General features: G+C 40.2%; 1 protein-coding gene across 2 annotated transcripts in view; it reads right to left on the reverse strand.

Moving 5' to 3' along the window:
- The window catches only part of SRL (sarcalumenin), a 71,241-nt gene that overhangs the window by 23,025 nt on the left and 23,227 nt on the right, over positions 1 to 24,989 (reverse strand). Inside the window, exon 2 of one of the 2 annotated variants that reach the window (XM_072603342.1) lies at positions 147 to 1,388. The exons of the other annotated variant lie outside the window; for it this stretch is intronic. Coding sequence (XP_072459443.1) covers positions 147 to 1,388 — 1,242 coding nt within the window. The remainder of the gene's footprint in view (positions 1 to 146; positions 1,389 to 24,989) is intronic. 2 annotated transcript variants of the gene reach the window in all.

Raw genomic sequence — 24,989 nt, forward strand, 5'->3', positions numbered from 1 at the left:
CATCTCAGGGGACCTCACTCCCTGTCCTCACTCTCTCCACTCCTTCCTGCATACAGGGCAAGTAGCAAATGCCACATACTTGGGAGGATTGGGGCCGTATTTCAACCTAGGATCAGTAGGCTGCCTCCCCTCACCCTGCCACCTGCCTTGGGAACCTGGAACTGCTGAGGCTTCCTCCTCTGCCTCTTCTAAATTCAATCTGGCTTCTTGATCCTCATGACTTATGGCTCCTGGCTCTTCCTGGGCAGTGACAGCTTCCTCAGAAGTTTCCTCCCCTTCTTCTTCTGAGCTAACTTCTCCAGCATCTTCTTCAGACTCCTCAGACTCTTGTCCCTCCTCTTCCTCCCCTCCTTGTTCTTCAGAGGATTCCTCCTCTGGCTCCTGGCTGGTTACTTGTGAAGTCTGACCTTCAGCCTCCTTCTCTGCCCTGGAGCTGTCAGTGTCCTCTGCCTTGCCACTGGTCTCGGTTGGGGCTGAGCTCTCTAAGTTCCGATCTTTCTCCGAGGTACCCTGGGGTTCTCCCTGGGCCTCAGTCACTTCTCCTGTCCCAGCCTCCGGCTCTTCTTCTCCTTTAGGCCCTTCCGTATCAGCATCAGCCTTGGGTGACTCATTTTCCCCTGTCATTTCTGTCTGCTTGTTTGCTGGGGCCTTTCTAGACTCTTGGTCTCCATTTTCTCTCATAGGATCCTGGCCACCATCATGCTCTGAGATGGGAGAGGACTCAGGTTCCGCTGCTGCTCTTTCCTCTTCTCCTGGAGCGTGTTCTGGGACCTCTCCTATCTCTTCAGCTGGGCCTCCAGCCTCTCCTGCCCTAGAAGATTCTGGGCCTCCCTCAGTCACAGATTCCCCACTCAAGCGGCTAGCCTCAACCCCTTCCCTTTCTGAACTATCTCCCTCAATAATCTCGTGCTGCTTTTCCTCCGGGGGTCCTCCTTTTCCTTCTTCAGGTCTAGCCTCTGCCTGTTGCCCTTCTGCAACATCTCCCTCCTTGAGTTCCTGCTGCTTTTCCTTTAGAGAGTCATCTTTTCCTTCTTCAGGGAGAGCACCTGCTTCTCCAGGGGCTTCCTCTTTCCTTCCAGCTCCAGCCTCATCGACACCTTCCCAGGCCAGAGCTGATTCTAAGGTAGAGGTATTGGCTTCAGGGTCAGAAGCAGGGCTGTGGTGGACTTCAGCATTATCAGGGGGCCCGGACTCCCCACCAGCCTCTCTCCTTTCCCAATTCTCAGCCTCACTGTCATCTGTGAAATGGAGCTGCAGATTCTTCTCTGGAGGAACCGGGTCTGCATAAAGTGCCCTCTCCTCCTCTAGACTTGGGTCTCCAGCTGAGAACTGATTCTCCAACAAATTGGCAACATCTTCCGTGCCACCCGGGGCAGAGACTTGCAGTTCTAAATGATTAGAACATGATCAGTCAGTTTCACAGGGTTGGCACTTGGTCTGCTCCTCAAAAAAGCCTAACTATATCTAGCTTTCACCTTCAAGGTATGATGGAGCTAGTTGATATGCATAATGCCCTAGGGTATTACCCCCTACTAGCCCATTTTATTCTCATAACAACCTTTGAAGTAGACAGGAAAGATGTTATTAGCCCCACTTTCCAAGAGGTCAAAACGGTTTCAAAAAGATGTTAAATAGAATGTAAATTCATTGAGGACAAGAACAATTTTTTTCTCTTATATTATCAGATGCCTTGCACCTAATTGGCACTTAATAAATGAATTGTGCGGTGGAAGTGGGACTAAAACATGGTTCTCTAACTTAGAGGTCAGCCCCTAATCCAAGGTACTTTCCATGAGATCTCTGTAACTGCATACAGAAATGGAAATGTGTGTAAGGCAAATTAAGTCTTTCTAAAGGGGTTGTACATATTGGTTCAACACCAACAGGAATCGCCAGCTGTTAAAAGAGCATCTACTTCTATTCGACCCTTATAGATTCTAGGGTCATTTACCAGAACAGTATTTTTTTTTAATATACCTATCCACAAATGGGGTAAAAACAGGTGTTTGCAGGCAAGATTATCTCAGATTACATGTCAAAATACTTAGGGGATTAGTTAGTGGTTCTCAGCCTCATTAAATCACACACAGCCTCTGGTTCCCTTTAGGGCAGGTATTTCATTAGATCTCTGTTCTCCTTAGCTGCTCTAGCCCCTGCTTGAATTTGGCAGAGGAGGTACATTAAAAAAAAAAAAATGCAAGGAAGAAAGTTCCCCATGGCCTGGCTTCTAGAAGCCAGTCTTCATAAGGAATGCTGGAAACTTGCTGGAAAAGTGCAAGTGTGAGAGGAGTAATCAGAAAGAAAAAAAACTCATCAGCCCCAGATTAACTCTACTTCTATGGGGGAACTTGGGTAGGAACAGCCAGTTAGAATGAACAGACCCTCCCCAGCCTTGGAGCCTTTGGAGCCCTGATTTCCCTCTGATATGCAAACATGCCTAGGCCTACCTGAGGAAGCCAGCTCTAGACATTCCAGACCCTGAGTTGCTAAAACAGCATCTTGACTTCACTTCTCTCCTCCACTTTCTATCCCCAGATAGGCATTGGACAACAGTGCTGGCATTCCTGAGATAAGGATGCTCTTCTCTGCAGATAAGCAACTCCTAAAATCCTGTACTCCCTAACCTGTCTCGTTAGGCCTGGGGCATCAAAGACCAGGATCAATCCTGAAGGCCTGAAGCTGTTTGGAAGGAACAATTTTTCAATAACCTCGTCAGGGTCCAGTATTCTGGAAGAAGGTTTTGGTTAACTTTGACAAAAAAATAACAATAATCTGATAAATTTGCATAGCCCTTTGAACTTAGCGTCCATTCCCTCCTTAGATCCTTCTACTATCTCCTTGAGAAAAGCAAAGGATTGTTTTCTCCCTATAGAGAAGGAAGCTGAGGTTCAGAGAGGTGAAAGATTTCTCCAAGGTCACACAGATATTTAGTAGCAGAACAAGAAATAGAAGATTAGGTCTTCTGACTCCTAGAATCAGTGCACTTTCTATTATAGAAGCTGTCTTTTGAGTACCTTTATCCCTCTTTCAGCATCCCCTCCTTTGAGGTATTTAATGCTTTCAAGTTACCTAGGATATCATATTTGAATCTCAGTGCCCTCAAGTTGCTCCCTGATCCTCCCCAAATCCTATCCTCCAAGAAATAAACTAAGCTACATTAAGGTGTTAATGAGTGACTGTGGCTTAATGCCTAACCCTCCTGGATCCCAAGAATCATAGAAGCATAGAATATCCAAGCTAGAAAGAGCCTTAGGGAATCATCCATCCCAACCTGTCTTGATAATGCTTTTTTGTTGTTGTTGTTTTAGTAAAATCAAGTGCCCCCGATTGAATAGTGTGATTAAAGAAGATCTTTCTCACCCATTAATAGGCCTGCCCATTAAGGGGAATTTGATGAAGGAAGATTTGGTTTGTAGGAAGGCCCACACCTTTTGTTAAGTTTCTAATGAGGCACTAGTTCTCAAAGGTTGTGATGCCCTCTGGCTCTAAAAAATGTATAAATATTCTGAGGGTGAGATTTTACTTTGGGGCTTAGTGACTGGAAGAGGTTTTTTGGGGGTTGTTTTTTTGGTAAGAAGACTCTGGAAAGCTGCTAAACAGAATCTCTCGGCTTTGAAAACCCAGATGTTGGTGCTTCTCTCTCTGGTAACTATATATGTAATGGTCAGACAGTTGGATCTGTCTGTTGATCTATGATGCAGGTACTGCTTATGTCAGGCAGCTGGAAGCACTGTGCGTTGATCTGTATTTCTCTGTATTTTCTCTGAAGTTCATGGTGCTGACTTTTTCCCTTGAACTAAATGAATGCTATATGTGCTTGATTAAAGTGATTGCTGACCCCTCAAAAGTTGCTTTCCTTTTAGAAAAGCAAATCAAAGAACCTGTGACAGCAGGCCCCCCTGTATATATCAGGGTACTTACTGTTACACAGCCCTATTTTACAATTAAGAATTAGCCCCAGATAGTTAAGGTATCTGTCCATCTTAACAGGGACCTTCAAGAGACAAAACCCCTCCCCCCAAAAAAAGGGACCATAAATGGTGAAGACCTCTGGCACTCTAGCAAGCTGGGGAAACAAATAAGAGTTTTAATATGCCAGAGGAAAATGAGCGGCTTTGAGTTCTCCCATAATCCTACCAGAAAAGTAGTAACTATCCAAATACATGCAGGCCAACCCTTCCTGGGCTAATCCCTTTGCCCCCCCCCCCCCTCCAATTTTCATGTGGCGTAGCATTTACTCCTGGGGCAGCTCCCCTCAGGGGAATTCTTGATTGTAAAAGCAGCAGTGTGATAAAAAGCAAAATGTATCAGACTGGGGCTTAGGAGACTGGTGCTCTCATAGCTGTCACTAATTCTATTTGGAGTCAGGAACTGGATTCAAACCATGCTTCAGACACCTTACTGAATGACCCTAGGCAAGTCACTTAACCTCACTGGGTCCCAGTTTCTTCTTCTGTAAAGTGAGAGGGTCAGATAGACCTTTCTAGCTTTAAATATATGATCTTATTACTTCTCTGGGCCTAAGTTTCCCCAATTTAAAAAAGGGGGTGGGCAGGAGGGGGTGGTGTTTGATCTCTAAGATCCTTCTGAGTGCTATGATCCTAAGACCCTTTGTCCCTGATCAGCCTGAGGGGAGGAAGTAGAGAGAGAGAGGAATTAACTATAAGGGAATGGAAAATGGTAAACCTCCCCCTAGATTTCCATGCATCCCTAATAGGAGTTAAAAATCTTCCCTGTCCATTGACTGGTCTCAGGTGGGGCCATTAAAGGGAGCTCGATTATAGGAGGCTTGTTTCCTATGAAGGCTCATACCTGAATGTTGGTGCTTCTCTCTCTGGTAATGATGTATGTATCACCTATGGTCAGACAGCTGGAAGCCCTGTCTATTGGTCTTTATTTCTCTGCTTGTATTTTCTCCGCTGGTATATGTGTTTGATTAAAGTGATTGTTGACCCCTCAAAAGTTGCTTTCCTTTTAGAAAAACAAATCTAAGAACCTGTGCGGCAGGCCCTCCTGTGTATGCCAAGGTGTTTACTGCTATAGCATTTGGTCTGCCTAGGGGCCAGAGGAAGGGAAGGAAAACCAAACTTCATTTACCAAACAGTTCTATGGTGACAGCTACTGGCAGCATACAGCCTACTCCCTTGCCTGGGGAAGCCAGTCCTAGTTAGTAATTCATTTGTTGAGCCCCTACTATGTGTAATACATAACGATGGGCACAGTCACAGAGACAAAGCTAAATAAGACAAAGTCCCCATTTGCAAAGAGTTTATTATTCAAAACAGGCAGCCAGACCTCCACGTGCTTCAGAATAGCCCCAGGCAAACAGGTAGACACAAATCCTACAACACAAACAGGTAAACACAAACCCTAAGCAAACAGGCAGCAGTGCTGGGGCCCCCTCCACATGCTTCATTGAAACACAGAAACACCCCACTGGCCTCAGTACATGCCAGATACCATCACTAGGACCCTGGCTAAGCACCAGATAAGCTGTCAGACCCTATGATCTCCAGTAACGATAGCTACCCCCTACCCCCTCCCCTCAGTGAAGGGACAGACATGAGGGTCCCCTGTGGGCCTCAGGGCAACATCAGTGCAGCACTAGATAGAAACCAGGGCCTGCAGCCCCTGGAACAAGGAGCCTGAGACAATGCTGCTTCCACTTCAGGAACAGGGCTCAAAAAAGAAAGGGGAAAGACCCACAAAAAGATGTGCATAAAACAACAACAACAAAAGAATCTGACCATAGAAAGTGATCATGGTGACAGAGAAGATCAAGACACAAACTCAGAAGAGGACAACTATGGCAAAACACCCATGGACAAAACTCCAAAGGAAAAAATGAGAAGTGGTCTCAACCCCAGACAGAACTCGTGGAAGATCTCAAAAAAGGAGCTTAAAAATCAAATAAGAGAGGTAAAAGAAAAATTAGGAAAAGAAATGAGTGATGCAAGAGAATTATGAAAAAAGAGTCAAGAGCTTGGAAAAAGACAACTGCTTAAAAAGTAAAATTGATCAAATGGAAAAGGAAGTATAAAAGCTAATAGAGGAAAACAACTCCTTAAAAGTTAGAATTAGGCAAGTGGAAGTTAATGACTCCATGGGACATCAAGAATCAATCAAACAAATTCATAAGAAAGAACAAATAGAAGAAAATGTAAAATACCTCATTGGAAAAACAACTGACCTGGAAAACAAATCCAGGAGAGGCAATGTCAAAGTCACCGGACTACTTGAAAGTCATCAAAAGGAGGATCTGGAGAGCATCTTTCAAGAAATCATCAAGGAAAACTGCCCTGATATCCTAGAACTAGAGGATAAAACAGGCATTGAAAGAATTAGCCAATCACTTCAAGAAAGAGATCCTAAAACAAAAACTCCAAGGAACGTTGTAGCCAAATTACAGAAGAATTCTATGTCAAGGAAAAAATACTGCAAGTGACCAGAAAGAAACAATTCAAATATTGGGGAACCACAATCAGGATTACACAGGACTTAGAAGCTGCAACATTTAAGGACCAGAGGTCATGGAACATGATATTCCAGAAGGCAAAGGAGATAGGACCACAACCAAGAATCACCTATCCAGTGAAATTAAGAATAACACTTCAATGGGAAAAATGGTCATCCAATGAAATAGAAGAATTTCAAGCTTTCATAAGAAAAAGACCAGAATTGAACAAAAAAAAAAATTTGATCTCTAATATCAAGGCCCATGATAAGCCTAAAAAGGGGGACAGGGAAGAGAAAACATAAAGGATTCAATAGAGCTCAACTGTTTACATCCCTACATGAGAAGATGATACTTGTAATTCTTAAAAACTGTACCACTAATGGTACAGCTAGAAGTAATATACATAGACAGAGGGTATAGGTATAAGGTGAATTAGAGGAAATGACATAAAAAAATAATTAAGGGGTAAGAAAGAGGAGTATGCTGGGTGCAAAAGGAAGAGGTAGAATGAGATAAATTATTTCACATGAAGAGGCATGAAAAACCTATTACAGTGGAAGGAAAGATGGGAGGGTAAGGGATGGGTATCACTTGAACATTACTCTAATCAAGCTCAAAGAGGGAATCATATACACAATCAGTTAAACATAGAAATTTATCTTACCCAACAGGAAAGTAGGTGGGAAGGAGATTAAGTAAAAGGGGGTGGGGGTGGGGGACTGAAGACCAGGGAAAGTAGTAGACAGAAGCAAAACTCTGTCAAGGAGGGAAAGGGTGAAAGGGGAGAGAGGACAAACAGGAGGAAAAATAAGATGGAGGGAAATACACAATAAGAATCATAACTGTGACTGTGAATGAGATGAACTCTCCCATAAAATGGAAGGAGATAAGCAAAGTAGATTAAAAACAAGAATCCTACAATAAGTTGTCTACAAGAAACACACTTGAAGAAGTGAGACATACACAGAGTAAAGTAAAGGTAAGGGACTGGAGAAAAATCTATTATGCTTACACTGAAGTAAAAAAAGCAGAAGTAGCTATCCTGACAAAGCAAAAACAAAAATAGACCTAATTAAAAGAGATAAAGAAGGAAACTACATCTTGCTAAAAGGAACCATAGACAATGAAATAATATCAATACTAAACATATATGCACCAAGAGGCATAGCATCCAAATTTTTAAAGAAGTTAAGTGAATTACAGGTTCATGACTGAATAAGAGAGAGCATTATGAAAGGTAAAATAGATAATTTTTATTATATTAAATTTAAAAGCTTTTGCACAACCAAACCCAATGCAACCAAGATTAGAAGGAAAGTAGAAAGCTGAGAAGCAATCTTTACAGCAAGTGTCTCTGATAAAGGCCTCATTTCTAAAATATATAGAGAACTGAGTCAAACTTATAAGAATGTGAGCCATTCACCAACTGATAAATGGTCAAAGGATATGTACAAGCAGTTTTCAGATGAAGAAATCAAAACTATCTATAGGCATGTGAAGAAGTGCTCTAAATCACTTTTGTTTGGAGAAATGCAAATTAAAAACAACTCTGAGGTACCACCACATACCTATCAGATTGGCTAATATGACGAAAAAGGAAAATGATAAATGTTGGAAATGGTGTGGGAAAATTGGAACACTAATGCACTATTGGGTGGATTTGTGAAATGATTCAACCATTCTAGAGAGCAATTCAGCACTATTCCCAAAAGGCAACCAAACTGTGCATACTCTTTGATGCAGCAATACCACTGCTAGGTCTGTATGCCAAAGAGATCAAAAAAAAGGGGAAAGGACCTACATGTGCAGAAATATTTATATCAGCCTTTTTTTTGTGATGGCAAAATATTGGAAATTGAGGGGATGTCCATCAGCTGGGGAATGGCTGAACAAGCTGTGGTATATAATATAATGGAATACTATTGTGCAACAAGAAATGTGAACAACAGATTTCAGAAAAACCTGGAAAGACTTGTACAAATTGATACAAAGTGAAATGAGCGGAACAAGGAAAACATTGTACACAGAATCAGCAACATTCTTCTCAGCAACACAGTGATGCAAGACAAGACAAAAGACTCACAAAGGAAAATGCTATATCCAATTTACTTGCAAGTCATGGCAATCATTTTCCTGATGTCATCCACATCCAGATAAAGAACTGATGGACTCTGAATGCAGATCAAAGCATACTTCTTTCACTTCCTTTATTCATTTTTGTGTTTTTTCCCCTTTGATCTGTTTCTTCTTTCACAACTGTGACTAATATGGAAATACGTTTTACATGATAGAACATGTATAATATCTGCCTACCATTTTAGGAAGAGGGGAGGGAGAAAAATTTGGAACTCAAAATCTTGTAAAAATGACTGCTAAAAATTGCCCTAACATACAATTGAGGGGAAAAATAAAATACTATTAAAATGTGGTACCAAGAACTGAGGGAGCGGGGAGGAAGGGAAGAGCTTGCTGTCTGGTAGAGGTGATTAGACACATGCTCAGGTAAATAGAATTCAAAATAGAATATAACAAATGTGTAAGGAAAATAATAAGATTTATGAAAGCAGAGAGATTAGGATAGAAGTATTACACTAAAGTGGAAAAAACAGTAACTCCTAAGCTAGGGGACCCAGGTTCAAACCTTACCATTGACAAACTACTACCTGAGTGACCTTAGGCATCTCACCACATCCTCCCTAGACCTGTTTCCTCATCTATAAAATGAGGGGATTAGATTACCTGACCTCTAAGTTCCCTTCCTCCTCTAAATTCATGATTCATATAATTCTTATCTCCACAGGCTCAGATATGAGAAAGCATAGGCTTTATCTGGGAGAGTCAAGTTTGACTAGAGCATAAAGCATAGGTAAAGGAAAAATTAAGCAGGAAAGAGAGAGCCGATAGAAATCATGGAGGGTCTTGAATGTCAAGCTAGGATAATTTAAAGACACCCGGTCTCTCTGAGGAACTTCATGGTCTCCCTAGTCCGGTGGGCAGATGTGGCCAGTCCCTTTATCCATGACCCTACCACTTAGGTTGCCACTCTGTGCCTACCATTTTCAAGTGGTCACCTCACTGTGGTGGTTTAGCCAGCATTCTTGCCAGACCCCAACAAGGTTTTGCAAAACAAGAATGGCCCCAGCCAATGGACACGGGTTCATAAGAATGTAGCAGCTGCCTGCCAAAATCCCAGGAAAATTGGAAGAACCTCTTCTCTGACTAGTACTGAACCTCAGTAGGAACCCCTCCAATTATCCATGCAACAGGACAGTCCAAAATCAAGTTGGGCAAGGTGGAGCAGAAGGAAAAGGTTATTCTCTTCTACAGGTGAATAACTCCTACAAAGAGCACCTCAATACCTAAGGACAGCTCCTTACCTCCTAAACTAGATTGCTGCCTAGAAGGTTCAGAGATAATTTTTATGAGGAAAGGGGAAGGTAATTACGTTTAGGTTCATCACCCAAGTGATGATATCGACAAAAACACAAACAGATTCAAAGAACTAGATAAATCTATAAATGGCATTGCCATAACGGATGAAGGGGTAATCAGGGAGGAATGTTTGAAACATCTAAGTGGTGAGGTTGATATTAGATAAGAAATCTCTTGGTACCCTCAATAGCTACAGAAATAGGAAGCCTGGATTCTAGTCTCAGCTGTGCCATTAACATGTCAATATGTTACATAGCTTCTTTAAGCCTTGATTCCCCCTATATGTAAAATCTGTCAAAGAAATGGTTTAATGGCCACACCCAAGAGTGGTCATTAATGGTTTCATATCACCTTGAAAGGAGGCTTCCAGTGGAATACTGCAGGAATCTGTACTCAGTTCTATAAGGTCTTGAACATTTTCATTGATTACTTGGCTGAAAGCATAGATGATAAGCTTGCCAAATCTGCAAAACTGGGATAGATAGTTGGCACTCTATATGACAGAGTTAAGATCCAAAAAGATCTTAAACAAGGTAAAAAAAATTGACTTGAATCTAATAAGAAGAAATTTAATAGAAATAAACTCCAAATTTTGCAATTCAAAAAAACAACTTCACCTACTGGCTAGAGAGGAGTTAGTCTGAAAAAGATCTGGGGGTTTTAGTGACTAAAAGTTCAATATGTCAGTGGTAGCTATGGTAGCCAAGAAAATTAATGCAATCTTGGGCTGCATTAAGAGAGACAGTGTCTAAGATTAGAAAGATGGGAGTCCTATCATATTTTGCTCTGGTCAGACCACACTTGGAATACTGGGTTCGATTCTGGATATCATATTTTAGGAAAGCCATTAATAAGCTAGAAGAGGGCAATCAGCACAGTATGGAAAGCCTCGGATTCAAGTTATAGTAGGATGAGTGGGAGGAACAAGGCATGCTTAGCTTAAAGAAAAGAAGATTTAGGAGAAACATGATAGTTGTCTTCAAGTGAAGGGATGCCATATGGAATAGGAATTAGATATGTTCTGCTTAACTCCAAAGGTCACAACCACAAGCAATGGGAAGAAGGTAGTTTATACCAGTTTAGCATATATATATATATATGTATGTATGTATGTATGTATATGTGTGTATATATATGCATATATAATGCTAATTTGGTCATTTTCTAATTTTTCTAATTTATTTTGCTAAATTTTCCAATTACATGTAAAAAATTTTTAACATTCATTTAGTTTAGTGTTGCTATAAGGGAAACATCCTAATAAATTGTATTATAACTAAAAGTGGCATCTCTTAGAAGGCGGGGGGCTTTAAGCAAAGACTAGATGAGCACTTACCAAATAAATTGTAGAAGCAAGCCTTACGCAGGTACGGGTTGGACTAGATGGTCTGTGGGGTCCCTTCTAACTCTGAAATACTGCCTGTTCTGTTTGTTTCTGCCTTGTCTACCACATAAATAGCTTATATTGATCAAATGAGAAGGTACAGATGAAAAATTTGTATGTTACATAAATACTTATTTGTATAAGTTATATATAAGTTGCATAAATATAATGCTATGATCTATATCTTATATGTTATTTATATAAGCTATATAAATATAATGTATAAATATTATAATATATTGTATAATACAATAATTATAATATAATATATTCTGTTCTATAATATAATAATTAAATTATAATATAAATGATATATAAATATAACATCATAAATATGTTATAAAACACAGTAAAAAAGAATTCCAGTTAAGAAACTAGGGTTTACGTTTCAGCTCTGCTACTTGCTAGCTGGGTAACCTTAAGCAAATGAGTTAACCTCTAAGCCTCAGTTTTCTCATCTGTCAAAAGAAGGAGTTGAACTAGGTCTCTTCCAGCTCCAACATTCTGTGTTTCTATAAATAACCACACAGGGGCTGACCTAGTATAGCAGATATCAGGCCTGCACCTCAAAATATTTGTGCAAGAATTACAATGGCAGGATCAGATCACATTTCATACACAAAATGTGCGATGAAAACTGTTTTAAAAAATAGAAGAAGCAATGGGAAGAGCACTGGGCTTAAAGTTAGGAGCCCTGGGTTCAACTTCTAGATCTACTTTATTGGTCATGTGAACTTTGTACAAGTCATATAACTTGTCTAATGTTTCTTCCTCCTCCTCCTCAGCATAACTTGGAAGTTTTCAAAGTGCTTCAACTATGTTATTTCAATTGATCTTCACAAAAACCCTGGGAACTGGGTCCTATTATTATCCCCATTTTATAGATAAGGAAACTGAGGCAGACAGAGATTAAGTGATTTGCCTGGGTCACGTAGCTAAAGAAGTGTCTGAGGCTGGATTTTAAAAAAGATTTTTCTGACTCTAGCCCAGAATTTAGAGCTGCCTCAAGAGGATAGCAATGAAATTTCCATTATCTGTTTCACCCGCTTACATGAGGACAAAACGAAATTATGCACATAAAAGGCTTTCTAGACCTTAAAGCGCCACATAAACGGAAGCCATTTTTAAGAAACAGGGGTTTTTTGTCATTTTTTTCGGTTGTGTTCAACTTTTTGTGACTCCACTTGGGGTTTTCTTGGCAAAAATACTAGAGTGTTTTGTTATTTCCTTCTCCAGATCATTTTACAGATGAGGAAGCTGAGGCAAACGGGGTTAAGTGTCTCGCCCAGGATTATACAGCTAGTAAGTGAATGAGGCTAGATTTGAACTCAGGATGCTCTATGGAAATGTAAGTTATTTTTAAGAAATCAATATGGGTGTAAAAGGTCTTTATTCTTCCAACCCAAAGATTTTACTTTCCCGGAAGCGATTTGGATGTGGCATCTCCAACCCAATAAAAACAATACTGATAGATAGACAGACTAGATGTAATATAAGCTCCTTGGTGATACCTTTTCCCAAGTATCTCAAAGTTCTTAGCACAGTGCTTGGCATATAGTAGGCACATAATAAATGCTCATTGATAAGGATAGACATTTAGATAACATTCATTTAGACAGCACTTTAAAGTTTGCAAAGCACTTTACAGACATCTCATTTGAGCCACAAACCAATTCTAGGAGGTAAACACTATCGATATTATTATCCCCATTTAGACGAGAAAACTGAGGTTCAGAGAAGTTAAGGTTAAACCTATGGTCACACAGCTAGAAAGTATCAGAAAATGTTTGAACTTAAATCTCCCTAACACCAATCTACTATCTACTATTTCCAGAAGGAAGACACATACTCCAGACCACTGGGAAGGGGGCATTCCTTCCCAAGACCTTTAGAATGTTATATAGAGCTTTAAATATATGGTGCTCAGCTACCCCTGACCTTTTGCCAATTAATTTGTAGTAAAAATGAACTGAGGCTTCAGGTGAAGATTCCCCACCAATGACCTTTCTCTAGGTATTAAAACATGACCAAGAGCTTTGATGGAGATACCCGAAGGCTCAACAGGCCTCTCAATGAAAGTCCTTTTGGGCTGTCTATTCTTAGAAAAGAGCTCTGCCATTGGACCAGGTTTCTCCCCTGTGATCTTGCTCCCTTTAATCATTCAGAGATTTCAAAAATCTCAAACAAAATTCAATTAAGTTAAATTGCACCCAAGTGGGACTGGGAAGTGGCTGGAGGTGGTAGGAGTGAGAATGGGAAAGGAGGATGTAGCTCACTCTCTCTCTATGGAGTCTTCCGTTGAGCCCTAAGACAGTGTGCAGAAGGGGCCAAGGTGGGAGCAGGGGAAAGATGACACCATGGGTGCAATGATTCCATTGTAAGATGAGCCCTGGTCTATCCCCAAGACGTGGAGTCCAGTACTGTATGTGCTGCTGCCAAGGCAGCCAGCCTGCCCCTTGATAGTGGCAAGCAGTTACATCAGAGCACATGCTTCGGCAGGGCCCCAGCCTCAGCCCTGGGGACAATGGGAAAACCAGTGTGCCAGGACAAATTGGTACAGCCTTCCCACTCACCCTGCAGGCAGCTGCCCAAAACCACAGGACTGTGTGGGCCATTTTTGTATTTCTCTGCTCACATCCCCACTTTGGCACCAGTCTGCTTTTGGGAGATCCCCTTTCAATGCCTATACTCAAGTTCCTCCTTCCCTCATGACCCACAGCCTCTGATGTACCTCTAAGCTCCTATTCTTTTCTCTTCTCTCTTCCACAAGTGATTCCATCTTGAATTTGCCCTCCATGTTTTCCAAGACCATAGAATGGTAGTGTTACCATTGAAAACATCTAATACAATATCTATTCATTTTTAAAATGAGTAAATTGATGAAAAATGAGAAGTAATTTTGTCCAAGCTCCATGGCTCATTAATTACAGAACCAGACTTAGAAGCCAGGTTTTCCAATTCCTAGTATGATTCTTTCCATTATTTTATATCAGACATGCCTTTTCCCTGTAGTATGGTACAGTGCAAAGAAAGCCAGATCTGGGGTCAAAACACAAGTTAGAGAATTGATTCAGACACCTACTAGCCAAGTATGGATGATAGTGCATCACTTATTTCTTTGAGCATCAGTTTCCCCATCTCTAAAAGGAGGATAATAATACTCATACTACCTAACCCACAGGGTGGTCTTTGAGGCAAATGTTTGTAACTCTTAAAGAACTATAGAAATGTGAGCTATGAATGTTTTTATATGTAAAGGTACTTTCAAACTGGTAAGTTCACAGAATGAAAGAGGAAAGTAAAAGAGACAATGAGATTTTTAAATGGACCTCTCTCAGATCTGAGTGGATCATTTTGCACTTTGTAAAAGATACAAAACTTTGAATTGGCTCATTTGTGCTTTGTAAAATTTGTGAGACTTTGAGGGACTCATTTGCATATGAAAGCCAAGGAAAGTGGTAGAGTAGGCAGCGGAGACAATTAACATGTCTCCAGGGAATAGACTGACTCTCTATATTTTCCCTACATGCTTATCTGCTTAGACTATCAGGAGTTCTTTGGTCATTATTGGGCAAATGGTCATTGCCTAGTTATGATCTCGGCTATACAGATGAAATGCTGGGAAACGTACTGTTTAGTCACCATAATTTAAAGTGACATCTCTCACCATGAGAATCTGTGTACTAGGAATAAAAAGTTAGTGCCAAAGGACCCCTCTTTTCCACTTCCTGCCTGGAAAGTAGCAAGCCTCAGGGCAGAGGTTTTGGGGAAGTAGAAATGGGGAGGCTTCTTTGAGTCCTAAGGTAAGGTCTTTGCCCTTTCTGAAAGAGTGCAGAAGTACCCCAGTCAAGGATTGCAACTTACCTGAAGCTGGAGGCATGAAAGGACATGAAAACTAGATGTTGGAATTATGAATTGCCTTGACTGTATGCATTCTCTACACAAATCTCTTACAAGCACTGCACTTGAAGTTTTGGTCACTTTCCTCACGGACAGGGCATAACATTTGTGGGAGAGTATATTTTAGGTTTATCAGAAGAATGTTTTGTAATTATCATTCTTGCTAGTCCTTTGGAATAAATACCTTTACTAAGAGTTAAGTGAGTCCGTTGCATGATTGCTGATGGAAAGCACATCAGTAGGGGCTCATGAGATTTAATTTTAGTAGTGTCACAGGGTACACCCTGGAACCTTGAGAGTAATCACTTATCTGGGGACCCATCCATGACTACAAGTTGGGACAGTATTCCATAGGGGGTGCTACATCATCATCATAGTAATAATTATATATTTGTATATGTATGTATGTATATACACATATATACACATACATATATATACATATATATATATATATAATGCACACCAAAATGATATTATCATACTGAATTAAGAGCACAATTTTGTCCGAGTTGTACTTCCAGCAGTTGTGATAGACTCCCACTGAGTCATCTATATATTCTTATCCAGTCCTCAAATGTGTGACTAATGGCCCGCACATTTGTGAGACAGCTGGCTGAGGCCAAGGGTATAGTTAACAGCCATGAAACAGAACAAAGCTACCTAACTCCCTCAGGGACCATGCCTATGACCTTGACTTCATTAGCAACATGTGTTAACCCACTGTTACTAACAGATCCCCATCAGCCCTCACCCACAAGAAGGGTATTTAAGCTCATGGTAGAAACATAAGCCAAGGAGTCAGCACCCCAGATGTTGTGTTTTGACTGACCTGGACCTCACTTTTTTTGTTGGAAGTTGATGTAGAAGGCAAAGAAACTCAGTTCAGAACCTCAAATCCTCCTAATAAAAATAGTTTACACTTATAATATAGAGCTTTACATTACAAAATGATTCATTTCTTAGCACCTCTACTTTACAGATGGGGCAACTGAGGTTCATAGAGGTTAGCTGACTTGCCCAAAGCCAGAATGCAAGGAAATGCAGGTCTTTTATTGACAAATCCAGTGCATTTTCCAGTATATCAGTAGCATCTTTCACATACGTGTACAGTTAAGTCCCAATTAGTGTGAATAAGAAATTCCTTGAAATATCTTAAAATAGTTGCATTATTCAAATTTACACTCCACATTTCCCTTGAGTTGGAATATATTTTACACATAATTATAATTTTGAATAATATGACCACTTCCTGGAAGTCATCATTTGCACTAATCGCACTAATAGGACGTAGCTCTATGAGTTACATTTCAACCTGTATTCCTCACCCATTTGGCCTTCCTATAATGCCTTAGAGTCAGTGCTTTCTCTTTTAACTTATCCTTTTTCACCTTTATCTCATTTTCTGCAACCCCTTCATCTCTATCTCTTTAAAAGAACTATTGCATTAAGTCTATAGTGACAGATATTTTTGTTGTTTACAAGTATAAAAATGATGCATATGAGCAACAGAGCCAGGGTTCCCAAAGCAATCATTTCTATTTCCTTCCCTGAAAACATCTGTCCAGAGAGGTAAGGCTACCATTGTACCCAGCTTCCAGAGAAATCACAAGCCATTCATAAGTCAGGCATTTTGGCCAGACTCTTTGACATCTCATACAGAGCATGCAGCTGGGAACATTTTAGAAAGCGATGGTAAGCAGTGAATCACAGCTACTGCAGATTTCTCCCTTTCTTTGAATAGTTCTTAGGAGCCCAAGTTTCCTTCAAAGATCAATTTAAAAGCCACCTCCCACATGAAGCCTTTCCTGGTGCACCTGCCAAAAAAAAATTATCTTCCATTTATTTTGTAATGTTTTGCATCCACCAATCAGTTGACAAACATGTATTCGATGCCTCCAATACTCCAGGCATAGGTACATATATGCAGATACAAACTGACTCCTTCAATAGAATGTAAGTTCATTGAGGACAGAGACTATTTCATTTTTATCTCTGTATCCCTAGTGCCTAACACAATGCCTGGCATATAGGAAAAAAGTTTAATTAGTTATAAGCTCCGCTGGAGTTAATAAATGTGTCTCAATGGCTTCTGCTGGCATCCAAGACTTATTTTTGGTCTCTTTTAGGCCCTCAGATGTTTGTTGACAAGAATCACTAAATCGTTATCTTATTTTGTATGGAATTTTCTTTAGGCAGCTAGGTGTTATAATAGATAGAGTGCCAAAACTAAAGTCAGGAAGTTCTGCCTCCAGTCTTGACTTAGACACTTAATAGCTATGTGGGCAAATCATTTAACTGCTTTCAGCCTCAGTCTCCTCATCTATAAAATGGGGATGATAATAATAGTATCTACCTCGCAGGACGGTTGTAGGGATCAAATGTAAGGATCAAACCTTAAAGCACTCCCTAAGTGTTGGCTACTATTAAGAGGTCCAGACCACTTTGCAGGCAGATAAACGCCTAGCCAGGAGGAAAAATGTTTGCTGAAACTTTGTGAATCCCCTTCCCTAGAATTCCCTGTTAAGATGTTTTGCTGGACATCACTTGTTTTCTACAGAAAGGTAACTAGTTGTGTTCTCTACATAAAATGACCAGTGGAAAAGGCAGCAGTCCTTAGAGGATTCCTTGAGTCCCTTAGCTAAGGTCCTAATAATGAATCTGATCCCATCACTATGGACTGTCTCTGTACTGGACCTGAGATCATTCAGTCAGCAGGTGGGGTAATGACAAAGGTACTCAATTACAGGAATGACTCCTCATGTGTCATTTCTCCCACTCCCATTCCCACTAAGGAAGGCTTTGACCCTGCCAGACATGGCAGCTAATCTAATTCTTTGTTTCCTCCCATTCCCTGACCACCACCTCTCCCTCCCGTAAAAAAAATTTTTTTTGAGATCATGGGACAAAATATTTTTCAAAAACATATCATTAGATCTCAGAAAATGAGTAGAATCCATTATTATCCCACAGAGTTCCCCAAGCTTATAGTTGGGGCAGTGGAGGGACAGTTACCAAAAATTTCTTTGTGCTCTCCTCCCCTTTAAAGAAAAATTATTTCCCACAGACCTATTATTGATGCCTAAGTAATTTTTTTCTTTGAGTTAAGCAATGCCTTCTCATCTTCTTTTAAAATGCAAAAACCAAAAATCCACTCATAAAAGGCATAAGAATCCCTAACCCCTCTACATGAATAATTTCCTTTCCTACCACTCACAAGAATGACTAATACAAAAAATTCAGAAACATGTAGGAAGGCATATGAAACAATATAGATGTAAGAAAGTAAAGTCAAAAGAATCATATACATAATGAACACAATGGTGTAAATGAAAAACAGTTACTAGAAGACAGCAAAACAAGCCAACACTAAAAAATGGTTGGTACCAAAGGATTAACGTCAAAGCACACCTTCAGTAAATGACAAAAGTAGAAGATGACATGCAGTCTCAGGGCCAGTCATTCCAGTAGGTGCTTTCTTATGAGGAGTTTTCTTTTTGGAAAGTATTTTCGGTGCCAAGACAATCAATTTTTCAATGTATCAAATTTTCAAAAATCCTTTCCCATTTCACAGAAAAGAACATCAAGAGAGAATGGATTCTTGGGGAATGGATAGAAAAGAATTGAAAGGGAGGAAAAGAGGCACAGAAAATGAATGGTAAAGGAAACACTAAATACCAGCTTCATTCATGTCACTATTTTACTGTAAGCTGGTCCTCACCAGATAATGACAGGTCTATCCCCTGGCACTCAATCTTTACATACACTCAGCTTGATCCAGAGGGACCTAGGGATCATCATCCCTCAGCAAGAATCTTGAGCTCTACAGGTTCTAGGAGAGGGATTAGATAGGTCAGGCTCAGCAGGACAGAAGGCAGATAGCTATAACCTCCCTTCTCCTGAGTTCTGAAATGTCAGTTTATATAGGAGTCTGGGGAGAACAACTTCTCTGCCCCCATAAAGTTTCCCTAACAGAGGTCATATGGAACCTCCACCCAGCTCCCTACATGTCCTAGAATTGGTGGATCTTTGGAGTGTTGAACTCAGGTCAGCCCAAGAGCCCTGGTAAGACTAGGGTTCCTTTCAAAGTGTCTGACCTTGATTGGATTATGGAAAATCAGACCTTCCTTCCTTCCAGAGACCATGCTAGGGCCATAGCAATAGACTTTCCACTGTGACAATACAGAAACAATACAGTCCCTTTGGTCCTCTTTGGGTCTCACTTAGCTAGGTAAGAATTGAGACAAGAGATGGCCCAATCACTTGCCATGTCACTGAATGGACGTTGCTTCAGACAAACTGAGACCTGGGAAAGACCTTCATTTAGAAGGTTAAAATCACCCACTGAATGCTGGGTCATCACCAGTTGTCTTGATCTTTGTCTTGTCACTGGACTCAGATGACTCTGGAGGAGACAGTGAGGCTGACAACTTTTCATAACTCTGCCTCCCTTAAATCCAACTCATGAGCAAGGCAAGATATCACCCTCATGTTATCATCAGTCCTCTTCAAGAACCACAACAACAATAACCCCTGACTAATTCCCGTCACAGATTTAGAACAACATGAGATATGAGGGACAGAACTCCAAGTTGGAAGTAAGAAGGTCTAGTTTCTATAGAAGGACAAATCCTACCCAAAAAGCCCCTAACAACTCAAGGGCAGATACTCACATCATAAATGTTTGAGGATTTTTTTTAAAATCCAGATTTGTGATTTTATCAGGTTGGGAACTCCCAGTGTGGAAACTCCTATCAATGTATACCAGCAACTCCTTTGTAGTTTACAATCTTAGAGAGTTGTCTGAGGGCACTTGAAGGGTTAATTGACTTGCCTATGACCACATAGTCTGTAAGAACTAAAAGGGACCTTAGAGGTCATGGTGATCCACTCTCTCATTTTGCAGAGAAGGAAAATGAGGCTCAATGTTAATTGACCTGCCTAAGGTCATACAACTAGTAAGTGTCTGAGACAGGATTCAAACTCAAGTGTTCTAGACTCCATAACACAGTCCTCACTCTAAGGCTTGCACTCCATTCCCTTTACCATGCCTCCTCTTGAGATCATTTTTACATCAGCAAAAAGCATGGAACTCAAAAACCAAAAAGGTGGAACAGGCAAAAAATATAAGCAATTTTGAGGGGAGATGACCGAATCATTGTGAGCTGAGCAGAATTAGGGTTAGATGTTTGGAGTACCTCTATGATTAATGAAGTAGACTTCAGGTGAAAACTAATATGGTCCCTTTGTCCCTTAATACCCTCATCAGAAGCATAATCTTCAAGAAAGGCAGGTTTTAATACCAAGTCTACCACCATACTCATCATATGTCCTTGGGCCTCAATCTTCTGACAGCTTGCATTTCTCTGATCCTTTATGGTTGGAAAAGAATTTCCATATATCATCTCCTTCCATCCTGTGAGATAATGATTACATTCCTCTGTGACCATGTTGTGGCTCCTAGAGGTAACTGACTTGCTCAATGGAAGGAAAAGTAGGATCATATATTTAGAATTGGAAGGGATTTTAGGGGTCATTTAGTTGAACCCTCCCCAGTTATACAGAGGAAGAAACTGAGGGCTAGGAGAGTGAAGAGACTTGCCCAAGGTTGCATAAGATGAACTAAGATTTGAACTTAGGTCCCTTGACTCTAAATCTAGAGATCTTCACTGTACCACATTCTATCCACGCAGTTACTCAGTGTTTGAAGTAGGATTTAAACCCAGGTTTCCTGACTCCAATACTATCAGTCTATCTACAATGCTACACTTTTTCTCATTAAAGGGAGCTAACACGTGTTTTGTGTGAATTAAATGAAATAATAGGTGTAAAAATATCCCCAAGAGATCATAAAAATGGGAAAGGGTCCCACATGTACAAAAATATTTATAGCAGCACTCTATGTAGTTGCCAAAAACTGGAAGTCAAGGGGATGTCCATCAATTGGGGAATGGCTGAATAAATTATGGTATATGAATGTAATGGAGTACTATTGTGCCATAAGAAATGATGAACAAGAGGACTTCAGAGAGGCCTGGAAGGACTTATATGACCTGATGCTGAGTGAAAGGAGCAGAACCAGGAGAACTTTATGCACAGCAACAACCACAGTGTGTGAGAGTTTTTTCTGGTAGACTTAGATTTTTGTAATAACACAAGAACTTCTTACCAAAAAAAAAAAAAAATCCCAATGGAGGATCTCAAGGCAAAATGCCTGCCACACTCAGAGAGAGAAATATGGAAGTCACTCACATATTGTAGCAGATCATGTTTGTGTATGTGTATGTGTTTGTGTATCACGTTCTGATTTGTTATACGATTTCTTTCATTTATCTTAGTCTGACTACATAGCATGACTATAGTGAAAATATACTCAATAGGAAAGTATATGTAGAATCTATACAGAATTATATGCAGTCGTGGGGAGGGACGGGGGTAGTGGGGAGGGACGGGGGTAGTGGGGAGTAGGTGGGGAGGGATAAAATCGCAATTGTATGGCAGTGATTGTTAAACATTACAAAATAAAAAAAAAATAAAATAAAATAAAATAAAATTGTGCAGTCAATGAAAAAAAAAATAATAGGTGTAAAAGAGCATTTCCCAATAAGGGATTATTATTACTATAGAGAACAAAGTCCCCCAGGCCAAATTAGGCCAAGGCCATACCTCCTGAGTGGTCTAGAACCAGAATAAGTTTTAGACACAGTGGTGTGTACCGATGAATGTTTAACAATGAGTTCTCTAGTGGTGGGGAGATGGGGGTTGAAGATATACCCACAACATACTTCTAAGTTTATTCTGCATTGTTAACATTCTATCCCCACTGCCAAGGAGAAGGATGTCTAAGGCTACCAATCTCTCAGTTCCTTTGTATTCCTGCCCCCAACCTATCAGAGAGAAAGGTCAAAACCAAGGACAGAGGCTGGGGACTGGGCATGAGCTTGTGCATGATTTGTTCTTCCCTTCTGAAATGAGACAATGTATGTAAAACCATTTGCAGACCTTAAGGTATTATAATAATAATATAATAAAATCTGAGCCTCATCTCAGATACACAGGCTCTTTGTTTATCTTTTGCCTTTTCCCTGAGGTCCGTTGGACCCACTATTGTTTGTTTGCAGTGACAAGATGTAGCTTTCTAGAAAAAGTGTCTGGTGTGGGTCTAAATCTAGACAACAAAATAAATCAAATTTTGATTTGTATAGCTGGTTGATTTCTTAGGTATAAATTCTCACTCTGAAAATTTAACAATCAGCTCTAGAGAGCCAGATCAGCCGACTCTAGCAGACAACTCAACACAGACCAAAGTGACATTTCCTTTGATTTACTCTATTAAATTTCCTGTGAAACCTGTGTAGCTCAGCTGCCAAGTTCAGCATGTGCATAGGCCAAGGAGTCTCAGTCTCTCTCTACTCCAACAGTTAGCAGACCATCAAAGAGGTTGCTGAGAATCTGCAATAGCTACAACCTTGTGACAGTCCCATTCTTGGCATGCAGTTCTAGCTGGTGAGAAAGGAAGGAGGGGGCAATAAGTCATGGAGGGGAACAGGAGCCAAGAATGGGTCCCAGCTGTCAGTACTCACCCTCCTCAGCCCAAAATTGACTAATAACTCCTCTGAACACAAACTCCCTTTCTTTTTTCTATTAATTAATTAATTTATTTATTTTTAGTTTTCAACATTCACTTCTATAAGATTTTGAGTTCTAAATTTTCTCCCTCTTCCTCTCTTCCCTCTTCCCTAAGATGGCATGCAATCTGATACAGAATTCACATATACATTCATATTAAACATAATTTCACATTAGTTATGTTGTAAAGAAGAATTAGAACCAATGGGAGGAACCACAAGAAAGAAGAAGCAACAAAAAAGAGCAAATCGCATGCTTCTATCTGCATTCAGATTCCATAGTTCTTTTTCTGGATGTGGATAGCATTTTCTATCATGAGTCTTTTGGAGTTGTCTTAGATCCTTGCATTGCTGAGAAGAGCTAAGTCTATCAAAGTTAGTCATTGAAGAATGTGTCTGTTACTGTGTACAGCATTCTCCTGGTTCTGCTCACTTCACTCAGCATCAGTTCATGTAAGTCTTCCCAGGTTTTTCTGCTCATCATTTCTTCTTCTATTACATTCATATACCACAATTTGTTCAGTCATTCATCAATTGATGGGCATCCCCTCAGTTTCTAATTCTTGACCACCACAAAAAGAGCTGCTATAAATATTCATGTACTTGTGGGTCCTTTTTGCATTCTTATGATCTCTTTGGGATACAGACCTAGAAGTGGTATTGCTGGATCAAAGGGTACACACATTTTTATAGCCCTTTGGGCATGGTTCCAAATTGTTCTCCAGAACAGGTAGATAAGTTCACATCTCCACCAATAACACATTAGTGTTCCAATTTTCCCTCCTCTGCTCCAACATTTATTATTTTCCTGTTTTGTCAAGTTAGCTAATCTGATAGGTGTGATGTGGCATCTCAGAGCTGTTTTGATTTGCATTTCCCTAATTAACAGTGATTTAGAGCATTTTTTCAAAGGACTATAGGTAGCTTTAGTTTCTTCATCTGAAAACTACCTGTTGATATCCCTTGATCATTTAGCAATTAGGCAGTGACTTGCATTCTTATAAATTTGACTCAGTTCTCTATATATTTCAGAAATGAGACCTTTATCAGAGACACTGGTTGAAAAAATTGTTTCCCAGCTTTCTGCTTCCCTTCCAATCTTGGTTGCATTGGCTTTGAAAAACTCCCTTTCTTATTTAGTCCTTGTTATACAAGAGTGTGGTCTCCTCTCTTTTCTCCCTAAAATCCCCTAAATCTGTCTCTTCATCCGTATTCCCCACCTCCAACATAGATGTATATAGAGAGAGCAACAACCACATTTGGAAACTTGCCTGGCCTGTGCCAGGCCCTGTGTAGAGCACTTTACAAACATTATTTCATTTGATCCTCACAACAGGATCTAGGAGGTAGGTTCTACTATTATCCCCATTTTACAGTTGAGGAAATTTCTATCTGAGAAAGCGAATGAGGGTTTGTGGGTAGAGGAGAGAGATGGTTTGGAATTTGAATGCCCAGATGGAGAAAACCATTATGGTCCCTTTAAAATCTCCTAAAATGTCAAGACACTTTGAAAAGCTATTAGCAACCACAGTAGTGAACTCATTTGTCCTTGTCACAAGTTGGGAACAATGAACAAACCCACAAAGCTACCAAAGGCCATTCAGACTTTTGACAACTTGGCTTTGACCAGCTACACGGGCAGAGAAAGAAGTCCCTCTCTGGGCAATCAACTGAAGTCAGTTAAGAGTACTACTAGTTTTGAAGGACCTTGTAAGAGAGCCAGCTTCAGCATATGTAAAGAGTCCACTTCCTAGTACAGGCGGCCTTTCTTGATCTGCTCAGTTGCTCAGTCTTACTCTCCCAAAAATCATCTCCTATTTATTTTGTATATGCTTCTGTGTGTAATCTAATCATGTCAACAAACATTTTTTTTAAGTCCTTACTATAAGCCAGGCTCTGTGCTATGTGCTGGGGACACAAACACAAATTAAAAATAAGATAGTTCCTACCACCTAGGTGGTATAATGGATAGAGCACTGGGTCCTAAGTCAGAAAGACCTGAGTCTTTATATAGGCTCAGACACTTACTATCTGCATGACCTCGGACAAGTCACTTAACCTCTGCCTGCCTCTATTTCCTCAAATGTAAAATGGGGATAATAATAGAACCTATGTCCCAATCTACACAGTGCCTAAAACACAGAAGGTACTTAATAAATACTTGTTTCCTTCCTTCCTTAAGGAGTTG

The sequence above is a fragment of the Notamacropus eugenii genome, chromosome 1 (genome assembly GCF_028372415.1).
Source record: "Notamacropus eugenii isolate mMacEug1 chromosome 1, mMacEug1.pri_v2, whole genome shotgun sequence".
Classification (NCBI taxonomy): domain Eukaryota; kingdom Metazoa; phylum Chordata; class Mammalia; order Diprotodontia; family Macropodidae; genus Notamacropus; species Notamacropus eugenii.